General features: G+C 39.2%; 1 protein-coding gene across 1 annotated transcript; it reads left to right on the forward strand.

Moving 5' to 3' along the window:
• Positions 1-338: 338 nt before the first annotated feature.
• On the forward strand, positions 339-14,514 carry ASXL3 (additional sex combs like transcriptional regulator 3; the record flags this gene model as incomplete). The annotated part of the gene is made up of 4 exons (XM_009881107.1): positions 339-435; positions 900-1,005; positions 6,151-8,104; positions 10,834-14,514. Coding segments are annotated over 4 exons (5,838 nt in total), but the record flags the coding sequence as incomplete, so codon positions are not given.
• Positions 14,515-14,976: the final 462 nt, after the last annotated feature.

The raw sequence follows: 14,976 nt of genomic DNA on the forward strand, positions 1-14,976 counted from the left end.
GCCTAAGTACAATAATGATCTTAATTTTTGATTGTACACAATAGCTCTAGACGTAGTCTCAAGATAGAGGGCTGTGATTAAAACATATCAATCAGTTGTAAACTGAGTTATCGTCAGTAATACTGATGACTGAAGAGAGCACAGTGGTGCTGGATTAGCCCACTTGCCTTTACAGTAAAGACTATAATGAAAATGCTGGTTTAGTAGTAGTAGGTAATTTTCTGTTATTCCCACTCCCTATCCCTCCCTGTTTCCCTTAATTGGAACTCTGGATTTATGTAATCTTAGCTGACGCTGTTTCTGACACTGTCTTCTGCTACCATCGGCTTTTTTTCTAGATGGGAAGTGATGGAGTTTTGCGCCTCAGTAGTTCTGCTCTAAATAATGAATTCTTCGCATATGCAGCACAAGGGTGGAAACAGCGATTGGCAGAAGGTAACTCCCTACTTGCTCCCAGATTTACCAAAGGTTAATTGTTTTTATGAAGAATGTCTCTGTTTCTACATGTAAGAAATACTTTTAGAATAGAAAGTGTAGTACACCAGTAATCCAGCAAAAGAAAAATTGCTGATTCCATTTTGAATTTAGTGTACATTTTTACAGCTTGCTGTGGCAGCTTGTTTTGACAGTTCAAAAAAAGCCCAAGCATTTTCATCACTGCGAGCCTTGCAAACATAAATGCATGCAACCAAATCCCACCAATATACTTTTGAAATGCTGATGTTATATGGTAAATTAAATCTCACACTCACTCTTCTTTTTCATTATTTTCATTTGGAGTTGTTGGATGACTGTAAAAGAAATCACCAGGTGTCATCTTTGTATCTGTAATTTATAATTACCCATATTAAGCTAATCCTTGACAACTTTTATTCAATATATTAGTATTTGTTTTTTAGGAGAGTTTACACCAGAAATGCAGTTGCGCATCAGACAAGAGATTGAAAAGGAAAAGAAAACAGAACCTTGGAAAGAAAAATTCTTTGAAAGGTTTTATGGTGAAAAGTAAGTATTGAAGCAAATAAAAGCATTTTTAAAATCTTATTTTTAGGAGGAAATGAAAATATAATTCTCTGCTTCACAGAGCACAGTCATATGCTGTAAAACTTAATAAAGCAGTTATCAAAGGCAGTCATTCCCCAACATAAAAAGTTGTGGGTAGAATTATAGTGGTCTGTCTGCACTTGCATTACAATTGCATTTGTGAAGGTTCATAACTCATCCATAAAAAAATCATTCCAAGGAGAGCTTAAGACACAAGGCCCAAGCATGTGAGTATTTTCTGATTATCTTTTAAAAGATAGCATTAGGGCAATTCTTCCCTCCTGCAAAATATAGATACAGCTTCTACAGACTAGAAGACCAACAGAGATATTTTTGTAGTATGTTTTCATTGATTTTATTTTTCTAAGCTAGTTGCAAAGTTTCAAAAATCAAGTAGTATTTTTTGTTGTTTGACTGAGATGGCCCTTTGCTGGACTAGAATATATAACATAGAAGAAATATTGGCTAGAGACAAATGCAAGTGGCAATGACTAGTCTAATTTTATAAGTGAAATGCAAAGAATATATAAATGCCCTTGACTAAAATGAATGAAATAGTATCACTCCAGGTGCACAAATGGGACGAGTCAGCACAATTTCATTGATGACGATAAGGAGATAGCATTCTGCAGCAGCTGAAGATTCACTTCTTATATTCTTTCTTTTTTTTAATTCAAAATCTAAGGAAAGTCACATCTTTTTAAGATTCAAGAATCTTCCTTTTAAAAATTGCTTTTAAAAGTTAATCCATCAATACTTAGAATTACATCTCTGGTTTTAAAAGTATTAAGTATTGAAAGTATCCATTATTATGAAGCATAAAGGAATTCTTTTAAAGTTACTAATTTTTTTATTATTTTCAGGTAAGTTTTAGTGGAATCTATGCATAATACTCAGCAGACAAAACTGTGCCATGGGAACCATCATCACATGAGATGTCTTAGCTTTGTTCTTAAAAGTTTTTTACTTAGGAAATCCGGGGCACAGGGAACTCTTCATATAAGTGATTAACTTAAAGATTAAGGCATTAGCTAAAGTGTTTCTGCAGTAACAATTCTACTTCTCACAATCCGCTGCCTTGGACCACTGGGAAATGTAGTGAAAACAAGGCAGCAAATGGACAGATCCGTTTTAATATTTTATTTTGCACATCCTTGCTACATGCTTTCTCCCAGTGAGAATACTATTTCTACACCACTTATGTTTACACATAATGGAAATTCTAGGGTCTTAATATGGGAGACTTTCTTATCATCAAGTGCTTAATTTCTTACTTAACAGCTTTGAGACCTCAATGTACTCCAGATGTTGATCCCTTTAGTATCAAAAAATATTAATTAGGTTTTTAGATAAGGAACATAATGGTTTTTCATTATGGGTGTCAAGAGAAGAGTTGGTTAACAACCTTTCATGAAGGAAAGGGCTATGTAAGGTATTCACACAGGGCCTTCCACAAGAATTAGAAGTTTAGTGCCAGCAAAGCATGAGCACTCACTCACTCTAGCTGAAGCCTTTTCCTCAGTCACAAATGACTGTCACATGCACAGAGAACGATACTCATGATTTTACAGAGCCAGCAGTCCTGCCGTGCTGGCTCAATGCTGGACACCGTAATGGTTGGCAGATAATTTCTCAGTCTGCAGCGATACATGTCATTTGGGTTGATAGGTTCCTGACATCAGCATTGTTATGCAAAATGTCATATTGCACATAATTTCCATTTTGACTACAGTTTTGGATGTGGTCCCCCCTGGCCTTTCCCCAGCTTGCATGGTTTCACTTGCATTCGTCTTCCTGGCTGTTACGTAGGCAGATTGTACTTCTTTGCTGCTTGGCCAGATTTAAGTACTTTTTCTCATTATTTACTGACTAAATGGTAGCTTTTGCTCTAGTTTCCACCTTGTGTAAGTTCTCTCACCTTTTTTCACTTTGGTTTTTAAACTTGCTTTGAGTATGATTGGGCTTTGTCTATTTTCAGCTATGTTGATTCGACTGAAGTAGCGGATTTTGAAAGCTTCCTGAGCTATTTCTCACATGCACTGTCTGCAAAATGGATCTGTCTTGCAGTTTAACTTGCTCACTTTAGTCAATGTGGTATTTTTGCTCTGACTTCAGCTAATTTGATCTTTTCATATACCATAAGTAAATTCAAGTTTCACCTTACACTTCGAGAGGAACCGTTAATAGATGCAGAATCTTTGCAAACATTTTTACAGACTTCCCAGTTCATGGCATTCAAAGGCTTTAGAGTGCTTCTTCCATGTTGGCTCTACACATTGTGTTTCTTGTCTTTGCTCTTATCTATACACAGGCTGTTTATCATGGGACTGTCAGTTGTAGTTTACTTCCATCCATTTACATTCTCTTTCCAAGTCCTCATGGGTTTGTTCATTTTTCCGCTCTCTGATTTTCTTTAAAAAACAAAAACTTAATTCTGCAGTCATTTATCTAGGATCAGCTAATGCATGTTGCCAGAAATCCACATTCTTCTGGCTTGTTGCCCCAGGATTGCAAGGGTTATACTCTATTGTCTCAATGTATTCTTTCTTTTCCCACTCTTGAGAGAGTTATGTGTCAGGATAGTACTGCCAGCTCAGTAGATCAAAGCTTTAATTTTGGGTAGGCCTTCTCTAAATTTTATAGCTGATTTAATCCTTTATGAATTCCCCCCCACCTTCCTCCACCCCATGATACTTATCACAGCACTAGAATATCAACATCCATATAGCCTTGAGTAGCTATTTGGGCTTTTTTTATTTGATGACTGACTGCCCTTACTTTATCAGTTGAATCCCATCCTTAGCACTTTCACTGATGGCAGTTTACTGCTGTCCTCATGGTTTTGTGCTGTTTTGCAAACTTTGGGTGTCTTTTTCTCTAAGGAAGATGACAGATTAGCTGTTTATCTTGCAATCTGAGATTGTCTTAAACATGCTGATCTTGAGCCTTCTCCTATTGAAAGCCTTTTTTCTTCACTGCGGTGTCTTCTTTAAGATAGTAGTATTTCCAATACTGCGCAAGACCGATTAAGATTCAGTACGCGTTCTGCTGTAAGATAATCCTGTTATCTTATTTTTCTTACATTTCTTCCCCTTCACTATGTTACTAGAATGTGTGTCTTTGTGTAGCGTCTGTGCAGATGCATTCACCTTTATCCTGTCCTTCATTCCTTTACTGATTTTCATTCCATAAAGATCAGGCAACATGTTTTTGTGATGTAAGCGAGCTTGAGAAAATAGACCACTGATTCAGTTTTCAGTAATGCAATGGATTTCTTTCTCCTCCTCATTTTCCTAAGATAACTTCTGCTTGTTTACACAAGGAATTTTAGAGGTGGGAGGTTACTCACCTAAACCTAGGTAAACTAAACTTTACTCACCTAAACTTGCAACCTAAACTTAGACTATATAGGGAATATATAGTCTATGTAGAAGAAAGACACACCTTCTGAAATGCATTCAATGTGGGAAATGTAAATTTGCTGTTCAGAATACCTCTGAAATCCTCTCTAGAGAATCCTTCCTCAGCATAATGATGGCATAGGGAGACTTTGGGCATGTTAGGTGACTAGTAGTATGCAATATTAATAATTACCCTGAGAGTGCTTTTTGGGGTACCAATTCCAGGCTGGATTTTTTTCATTCGGGTTTTTTTTTTGGTTGTTTGGTTGGGTGCGTTTTTTGCATTTACAGCTATCACTGTAATACATCTGTTCAATATTTTTAAAATGCACAACCACAGATTTTGGTTTTTACATGTTTATTCTGTACTGCCATATACATGGGCCTTTGTGATCTTTGTATCCTCTGGCTGCATATTGACAAATTATCTTGCTTCCATAATTTCTGAGTATCTTTTATGCTCACTTATTTTCATATTATTCTTTGTTTTATGATTAAAATGAGAACAGAGATCAAACTTCTGTTAATTAGATTAGAAGATCCTTAAGACCACGAAATTTGTTTTAAGGCCTCCAATCAAGCTTTTGTGTATTTTCTACATTTATGGAGTTGCTGAGGCTCGAAGTCTGCCTGAAAAAACTTACTAAGATGCTGAACACCTGTAGAGGAAATGAGGATGTCAGAGTGCATACATTTTTTAAAATAACCATTTTTTCAGCCTTTGGCTTTTGTTTTGTTTTGTTGTGGGGTTTTTTTAATTCTTTGATGTAAACTTTTTAAAATTAATATTTTCAGGACCAAAGGTAAGAAAATCTTCAGAAGAGAACTACATGTAGGAGTCGTTTCTGTGCACTTCATCCCTGATAAAGAATGCATAGATTATCAATATGTCTTTTTAGCTCCTTAAGAATGTTAAACTTATTTTTAATTATAGTGAAATCAAATAAATAGTATATACATAGATCTGTTTATTTAGAAATAGCTTTTATCTTAAATGAAGTATTTAGTTTGCTGGAAGAATGGAGCAAAAATACACAAGCTGTCAACTGAAATCTTTATAATTGACTCTTGAGTTGTAAGATGAGGCTGAAATAGAGTTATTTTGATTTTCATCATAGATTTGAAATGACTGTCAACTTACAAAACTGAAACGCATGCTTTGCCTTATTAGTTTTAGGTGCAGCTTTTTCTTTAGAGTGTAGCATTTAAGCCATATTGCTGGCTGTGTTGACCCTAAATGCAGGTGTCAGAGGAAAAAAGAGATTTCCTTTTGAACCGTTACTGATGGAACAAGATATATTTGTGTATTTCCTCTGCAATGCATGCTGTATTAGTATTGGAGTATTGTGCTGGTATTTAAAACAAAAAGAAGCAAGCCACAAATTTAAATAAGAGTATGAGTAATGGTGAATCTATGTAGCTTGCTTTTTTATTTTATTGAAGTGCCAAATAGTTAAATAATTAATAATAGATTACTTATTTAAAAAATATGTAAGTTAACACTGGTAAGAAAATCTGGGTAGTTAGATTTCCAAAATATATAAAACTATAGATAAATTAGTCAGCCACCACTTAACCAAACCACTGTTTTAAACTGGAAAATATGTCATTTCTGCAAATAAAAGATGTGGGTGAGAAAGAGAATCCTATTCCTTTATCATGTCTGTGATGAAAAGACCTTTTTAATTTGTGTGGTTTTATTTAGATTGGGAATGTCGAGAGGGGAATCAATGAAACTCACTGCGGTGCAGAACAGTAATGAAGATGAAAGCAATTCTGTGTGTGAGTCTTCTGGCACACCTGGTCCTTCTAAGCAAGCAACCTTTGAGGACCAAGAAGAGAAAGGCACTAAAATTCCACCTTTACCAGAGAGAGATTACTGTCCATCTCTTTGTAGTATGGAACAGGTTCCTGTCAAGGATCTAACCACAGACTCAGAGGATATACTGATACCTGAAGAATCAATCATTCAGGAAGAGATTGCTGAAGAGGTTGAGACAAGTATTTGTGAATGCCAAGAGGAGAACCATAAAACAGAACGTGAGTTTTCTGAGGAATCAGTAAGTCCAGCTGGCACAAATGAAGAAACAGAGGCAGTACAGCTTGCAGACAGCACTGAGTCCTGTGTCATGATGAATGATGTAACTGATACTGTATCTCACATTGAAATTAAAGTGGAGTTGAAGTCTGAATGCCCTCAGGAGGAGATGTCAGTTGTGATAGATCAGCTGGAGGATTGCGTATCACCAGCACGATCAGCTTCATCCACAAACTCTGTCAGTGATACAGCAGAGAAGGATTCTGAGTCTGCAAAAGAGCTAATTGCACCAGAAATGCAAAATGCTGCTCTGGAAGGCTCCTTGTTCACTGGTGGAGGCGTTGCAGTGGATATGGAGCTTCAAAGTGACCCTGAGGAACAGTTGTCTGAGAATGCTTGTATTTCTGAAACTTCCTTTTCCTCTGGAAGTCCAGAAGGACCATGTGTTTGTATTGCCTCTCCTGGAGGAGACACTCAGTCGACTTCAGAGGAACCCTGTACTCCAGCATCTCTTGAAACAGCTTGCTCATCTGAAGTGTCCAGTACGGAAAACATTGAAGGTGATATTCAGCAAAAGGCCAGTGATGAAAACTTGCACACACCTTTAATGTCAGAAATCTCTCCAATGTCCACCTCACCTGTAACTTCAGAAGCATCTCTGATGTCAAATTTACCTTTAACATCAGAGGCATCACCTGCTTCTAATTTACCTTTAACATCAGAAACATCTCCAATGTCCGATTTGCCTTTAACATCAGAAACATCTTCAGTATCTTCTGTTCTTCTAACTTCTGAAGCATCTGCGGCAAATAGTTTGCCTCTTCCATCAGAGACATCTCCAGTTTCTAATTCCCCAAGCAATGAAAGACTTATTCTGCAACAAAGGAAATCACCATGTTTGTTGGAAGACTCCCTTCCCACTTTGAAAGAAGAAAGCTCTGCCATTCCTAAGGTAGTTCAAGAAGAGAATCTTGTTGTTCAGCCAAAGCAACTGCAGAGTGCCCCTGAAAATATGAAAGTTGGCCCGCTAACAATTTTACCTGATACTTCAGTATTGGAAGAGCCCCAAAGCAAAAACCTCAGTCATCAGCCATGTAAGTCACATTCTGAAATTGAGAAATCCTACATTGCGTCCATCCCAGAACACTCTCCTCCAGAGGTGTTGAAAATTAAAAATCACAGTGTTCAGCAAAGAGGTGACAAGAAAGGTACACTCTTGCCATCAGAGGTAGCCATCTTCTCAGAAGGATCAGTTGGCAAAAATATTGAATTGCTTCCATCAAAGCCACATGATAAACTATATACCTCATCTCTAGAGAAAGCTACATTCTCTGAAGTGTGCAGAAGTAAATCTCACAAGCTAACGGGCAGCACCCAAAGCCGTCTAGAGAGTTCACATTCTTCCAAGTCATTAGAACCCACAAAATCACCTGAAGTGAGGAATGAAAGCAGAGACCCAGAGATTCCAAAGAGGAAGACAGCAGAACAGCACAGTTTTGGAATCTGCAAAGAGAAGAGAGCTAGAATAGATGATGACCAGCCTAACCGTAGTGCTTCATCAACAAGTCCATCTGATAAAGATCAGCCACCCAGAGAAGAACCCCGAGTTCCACCCCTTAAGGTAAGGTAATGAATAAACAGGCTGACTTGGAAACAAAAGGTTTATCATTTCCCTCCTACTGACTGCATTGCAGACACAGTGCATGGTGTATTTTTTGTGGATATGTGAGGGGTGTTAGTACTGATGGTTTCACTTTACTATGACATTCCTACCATGACAAATTACTTCTGATATAAATATACCTATAGATGTTCAGTCAGGGTCTTTGCTACAAAATTGCTTTTGTGGGAGGGAAAGTTTTCCAGGATCTATGGCTTAATCTAGTTGAAGAGCTTCCTCATCATTTAAACAGTGCTACTTGTTTTTCTAATTGCCCAACTGTATTATCTGCCTGTTCTCCTGCAGATCACTTCTCCAGCAAGCATGAATAATAAATGGTACCATAACCAATACTGAGAAAAACAACCAGTGCCTTAATCCAGCAAGAGAACCTAGAGTCAGAATAGTTGGAGATCCCTTTGCAAGCCCAGGGCTTGGGGTAGGCTGAAGTAGAATTAATTGAAAACAGAGAGCTTGTTATCATGGGGAAGTGGCTAATTGATATATGTGTAAATATCTTTGTTAACAGCAAATTAAAAGGTAGAAAGGATACACCAGCTAAACAAACACTTCCATGTGTATCATTCTGCTGTGTAAGAAAGTAAATTCCAGTTGAAAGCTTTTTTTTTTTCCCTAACAGAGGGATCTATATATTTAGTTATATGTAGGCTCAGCGTTTTGACCCTTTTAATTTTGTACATGGTGACATCAGCCAAGCTTTAGATCCAATTTGCTGAACTTAAGCCATTGACTCTGCAATACTAGTTCCTGATTATTCAGAAATGCCCTTTTCTGCATTTATTTTTAACTGCTGCAATCACTGAACATTGTTAATATGGCCAGGAGGGCAAATAGGCTAACTGTTTTAATCACTAGTGCAGCAGCATATTTCAACTAATTTATTTTTATGAGCAGTGATGCAATTGGAAGTTAGCCCATTCTGAGTTTAGTGATAGTCTTTCATATTTGGAAGGTCTCTATCCAGCCTGATAAATTCTAATCATTCTCTAAGCACAAAGGAAAATAGATCACTGGGGAATAAAAAAAGGTCATGACTATAAAAATAAAAATAATCAAGCTCTTAGGGCTTTAGCAGTTCTGGTGATGCAAAGTGGAAACTGAAAAAAGTTGCTACTGAAACAGAAAGCAAAACGTTTTGAAGTAATTGCAAATTTGTGATAGTCTTTGAAATATGTTCATGTAAATGTTAAAGCCTCACAATATTAGGCGTGAGTGTTTATTTATAAGCCAAAAATTTAACTGCTAGAAAAAGTGAAGTATTCTAGCCCTCCAGACCAGCACAGAGTTGTAGGGTTATATAAGCGGTTATATATTACATTACCATCTTACTATTGATTTCTACGGATGTCTTATGGAAAATCAGATGCTGTCAGTTTTGCACAGTCTTATCAACTAAATCTCCCTGAAGCCTCCAGCCAGTGAATGAGAAGTTGGCAACTGAAAAGTTGGCAAGCTTTTCGAAAAATAATTTTTAATGTTTGTAGGTTTGAGGACATAATTTTTGAAGTGCAGTAGTGTAGGAGCCAATCAATTCTATTTTTTTTTTTTTTGTGTAACAAATATTTGGCTCTTGGGTCATCTCACCAACAAACCCCTATCCTTTGTTATCAACAGAAGAAAAACAACCCCAGTTGTCCTAAATAGTTCTGCTATATGTCTCTCGCTTCCTGTCATACCTTAGGACTACTTTTTCTACAAATCCTATCTAGTTTTCTTCTCAGCCCCTTTCAGAATAGAGTTCACGGCATTAACCACTAAGTCCTATTATTGTGGACAGCCCATAAACGTATGTCCCTTTTAAGAAATCAGAATGTTTTTTTCGCCAACCTTTGGGTATTCTGAGAGCATATGAGTTATAAAGTGGTCCCAGGGCTGGTAATCTCTAATCCTGTGCCTAATTGGAAACATACTAAAATTCCAGTGATTTTACAGGTTATTATTTTGCTTAAAGTTTTAGGCATTTAAGACTATAATATTTGCATTTTTAATGTTTGTAGGTTTGAGGATATAATTTTTGAAGTGCAGTAGTGTAGGAGGTATCCCAGGGATGTACTAAAGCAGGTCTTTCAAAATTGAGAGTGAGGAAGGGAAAGGCATATTCTTTGATGATTCACTTTTACACCACTGTATGGTATAACATGAATAATAGGCTCAGTGGAGACACTGCTACATTCTATCTAAAGGCAAGATTTGTTGTCTGATACATAAGGGAAAGACAGGTGGTTCCTAGTGTCTTAGTCATTGGAGACCAAGGAGCAAAAGCACTACGTGATCGTTATTTTTTCACACATTTGCAGCAAGTGCTTAATTGTCGGCTCTTTTCCAGTATCATTACACTAGGCTTGTTGACCTTCTCAGATAGATACACTGCAGATAAAACAGGTCTGACAAATTGTGTCAGATAAGCATCCTGTTGTCATCCTGTTCAATCTTTCTTTCTTCCTGTCAGAAGGATCAACGTGAGTAGGCTAATACAGGTGTCAGTTATTCATGCTGGAGAATGATAAAATATTGCAATATAAATATCATTAATTCTTAGCATTTTTCTGTCCAGCTGCACTGAACAACAATTCCCTTCATTACCTTTCTCTGACCCTTTTAAGGAATAGCTGGTGATTTTAGCAAGTTGGTGATCTCAATAAAATTATTGGGTTTTTTTTTTCCTTTAGATTCAGCTTTCAAAAATTGGACCACCTTTCATCATCAAGAGCCAACCTGTTTCTAAACCAGAACCTCGAGTTTCCCCAAGTACCTCGGTCAGCAGTGGGAGAAACACTGGGGCTAGAACTCTTGCAGATATCAAAGCAAGAGCTCAACAAGCAAGAGCCCAAAGAGAAGCTGCAGCTGCAGCAGCCGTGGCAGCAGCTGCAAGCATTGTCTCTGGAGCAATGGGGACCCCATGTGAAGGTGGGAAGACAAGAACACTGGCACACATCAAGGAGCAAACAAAGGCCAAACTATTTGCAAAGCATCAAGCCAGAGCTCATTTACTCCAGACTAATAAAGAATCAAAGTCTCAGTTCAGCTCAAAGGAAAGTACCTCATCTCTGGAGATACCAACTTCTACTGACACAAAGATTGAAGGTTCTACTGGTGTCATTATAGTTAATCCTAACTGCAGGTCCCCTAGCAACAAGTCTGCTCATCACCGTGAGACTACCACTTTATTGCAACAGCCACTGAACACAGCTACTTTACCAGAAACTGCTACTGAGATATCTGTGCACAGTTCTGATGAAAATATACCTATGCCACAATTGTGTGAGAAAATTATTTCATCTACCTCTACTGAAAGTAACAGTGTGCCAGTGCTTTATAATAAAAGTTCAGTCTCTGTGTCTGTTTGCAGCACTGCTATGTCTGGAGCAATTAAAGAACTTTCTTTTGCAAGTTCTGTTGATAAATCCTCTGTTTTAATGTCTGTTGACAGTGCAAACACAGCAGTTTCAGCTTGTAATATAAATATGCTGAAAACCATCCAAGGGGCTGATACTCCATGCATAACCGTTGGACCAAAATGTATTGATAACAGTAATGTACCAGTCTCCATAGACAATACGGTCTTACCGAATGCCATGGATGACAAAAGGTTGCCGATACCAAGTAGCAATGCGAATAACGCAGTCTCCAGTCATTATGCCACTGTGCCAGTTTCATCTATTGCAAATAATTTGCCAAATCATCTCTCTGGTAGTTCTGTACTGATTCCCCCAGTGGGGACTACCAACAGATTTTCTTCTGATAAGATAGCCATAACTGGGTGTAACGAGCAAAGCACTGTCTCCATTCACACTACCGTTAGGTCAGCTTTAAGTTGCGGTGAGGCCCTTGCAGTAGCAGATTCTGTTGCAAGGCCACCCATTTCAATGTTTACTAGTAACATGGTGACAATAAGCTCTTATGATAATGCTACTAAATTAAATGCTGATCTCTTAGAAAAAAGCTCTGGAGCACGAAACCGAATGGATCTCTCTGGTAAATCTCAGCCGGTGAGCTTTACACAAACTGTCATGAATAGGTCCATACCTTGCAAAGTCATTGTTGACCACACTACAAATCTGAATTCCAGTCTGTCTCTTTCTTCTTCTATTGAAAATACGGAGAACAGCATTGACCTGCAGAGCAGACCTGTACGGACAGAAGCTGCCTTACAAAGTATAGCCTGTCCTCAGGTGTCTGTCATCAGCAGGCCTGAAGTGGTCTCTAATGAAAGCCTTGAGCACAATTCCAGCTTTATCACCGTTACAGCAAAGCAAGACAGCAAGAACTTGCAGGCAGGTTGTTCAAGTCTTCGAGAAGTGCCTCTTGCTCCTCAAGATAAATTAATTGAGGTGGTTACTCCCAGCCAAGGTTTTGCTGAGCAATTAAGAGGTCCTTCAGCATTTAAAAATGAAGCAGATGCTGCCTGTGCCAATCAGTATAACACTAACAATAGAATTTGTTGGCACGATGAAGAGGCAATGAGTACAGACCAGCCGGTGGTCAGCCATCTGAATTCCGGTAAGCATAAGGAATACACAGAGCAAAACTGCTTAAAAAATGTCAAAACCGAACCTTCCAGTTACACGCAAATGTCAGAACTGCAATCCAGGAGTCTTTTGACGAGCATTGCCGTTCCCGTTAAATCAGAAACTAATGAGTCTGACAAGTGCTTCAGGATGGACACCGAGGATTTTACAGGACCTGAAATGCCTGCGCAGACTGCAGAAATAGCCACGAGTGCGCAGCCGCCGCAGACCTCCAAGACATCCATTGCGGACTCCATGGAAGACTCCCTGTCCCTGACAACAGAAAGCCTAAAGAGAGTTACCAGTGCCGGGGGCTCGAGCTGTCGCTTGTCGTCAGTGGAGGCCAACAATCCTTTAGTGACACAGTTACTGCAAGGCAATCTGCCTTTAGAGAAAGTGCTGCCGCAGCCCAGATCAGGAGCCAAACTAGAAATTAACAGGCTTCCCTTGCCTTTGCAAACTACCTCAGTATGTAAAACAGCAGTGTCCGAGAGAAATATTGTTGAACATCCTTCCAACTCTCCTAATCCAGATGGTAAAGGATTTACAGCAGGCAGCGTAGCCCCGCTACAAATCAGAAAGCGTGAAAACCATCCGAAAAAGCGGATGGCAAGGACTGTAGGGGAGCATGCTCAAATTAAATGTGAGCCTGGGAAGGTGTCAATGGACACAGATGTTAAAGTGGCTCCTTGTGGAATTAGTTCCAGCATGAATCAGCTGGGGCATGGTCAGCCATTTAAGCAGGAGTGGCTGAACAAACACGCCATTCAGAGCCGAATCGCTCACAGCCCAGAGATCAAGCAGCAGAAGAGGCCGTTGCCTTCGTGCAGTTTCCAGCAGAGCTTATTTCACATTGATAAAAATGGCAGCTTTCATGCAGAAGCTAGTACCTCACATAGACAGCATTTTTACCAAATGTCCATGGCTGCGAGAGGCCCCATTCCTACGGCAGCTTTGTTGCAAACTACTTCAAAAGGCCCACCTGGCTGCAACGCGTTTGCTTTTAGCAGACACCTGGAACAGAAGGGCTTGGGAGATGTGAGTATTTCTACAGCAGCTCACCAGCTGAGGCTAGGAAGTGTGTTTTCCCCTAATATTCAAATTAAGGAAGGTGATGACATTGCCAGTGCCTCTCAGACTCTGCAGAGTAAAACGTTAGTGCATCCCCCTCCTCCCCCTCCTCCTCTGCCACCTCCCCCCCCTCCTCACCCAAATGCAGAAGTCCCCTCTGATCAAAAACAACCGACAGTTACTATGGAAACCACTAAAAGACTGAGTTGGCCTCAGCCAGCAAGCATCTGTAGCAATATAAAATCTGAACCTGTTTCTTTTGAGGAAGGTTTAAGCAGCAGCTGCGAACTGGGCATGAAACAAGCTTCCTATGATCAGAACGAAGTGAAAGAACAGTTAAAAGCGTTTGCGTTAAAAAATGCAGATTTCTCTTCCTATTTACTTGCTGAGCCACAGAAGCCTTTTACCCAACTTGCTGCTCAGAAAATACAGACGCAGCACCCGCAGCAGCAGCAGCAGCAGCAACAGCAGCTCTGTGGAAATTATCCAACAATACACTTTGGTAGCACAAGCTTCAAAAGGGCAGCATCTGCAATTGAGAAATCGATTGGGATTTTAGGAAGTGGCTCGAACACTGCCACAGGCCTGTCTAACCAGAACGCCCCGATCCCGGTTCAGAAATTTGCTGACAGTAGCAACGCCGATGAACTGGAACTGAAGTGCTCGTGCAGGCTGAAAGCCATGATCGTGTGCAAAGGCTGCGGAGCCTTCTGTCATGACGACTGCATAGGGCCTTCCAAACTGTGTGTAGCTTGTCTGGTTGTACGGTAGGAACTGAATCAAAGATGCAGTATCCCTTAGCAGCGTGGGAGAGCAGGACAAAGGAACAGAGAAATTGGAACAGTTTAGGCCACTAATGGTTTGCAATTAGTTGATTGATTTATTTTATTTTTTTTCTTCTTCCACGTGGTGCTTTCAGAATTTAGTTATTCCTGCCTGAGTGCCATTTTCTGGGAAGAAGAGGAAACCAGTAGAAGTAGTTAAAAAAAAAAAATAGCCTTGTTACTGCAGCTTCTATGATCTCTCTTGCTCTGCTAAAAAAATGGCATTAATGCGTGTCGTTCATAGCTTCTATTTATTTGCACAAAGTGCACCACATTTTTTCTCCACTTTTTGATAGTTGATACAAGCTGCAGGTTAAAGATGAGTGGAAGAATAACTCTGCAAGAAGTGGAGTAACTATGCAGAATGAATAACACACTGAATAGCGACCGTCTGGAGTGGGGTAGTGGC

Source organism: Charadrius vociferus, unplaced genomic scaffold (assembly GCF_000708025.1).
Source record: "Charadrius vociferus isolate BGI_N301 unplaced genomic scaffold, ASM70802v2 scaffold23, whole genome shotgun sequence".
Lineage (NCBI taxonomy): Eukaryota > Metazoa > Chordata > Aves > Charadriiformes > Charadriidae > Charadrius > Charadrius vociferus.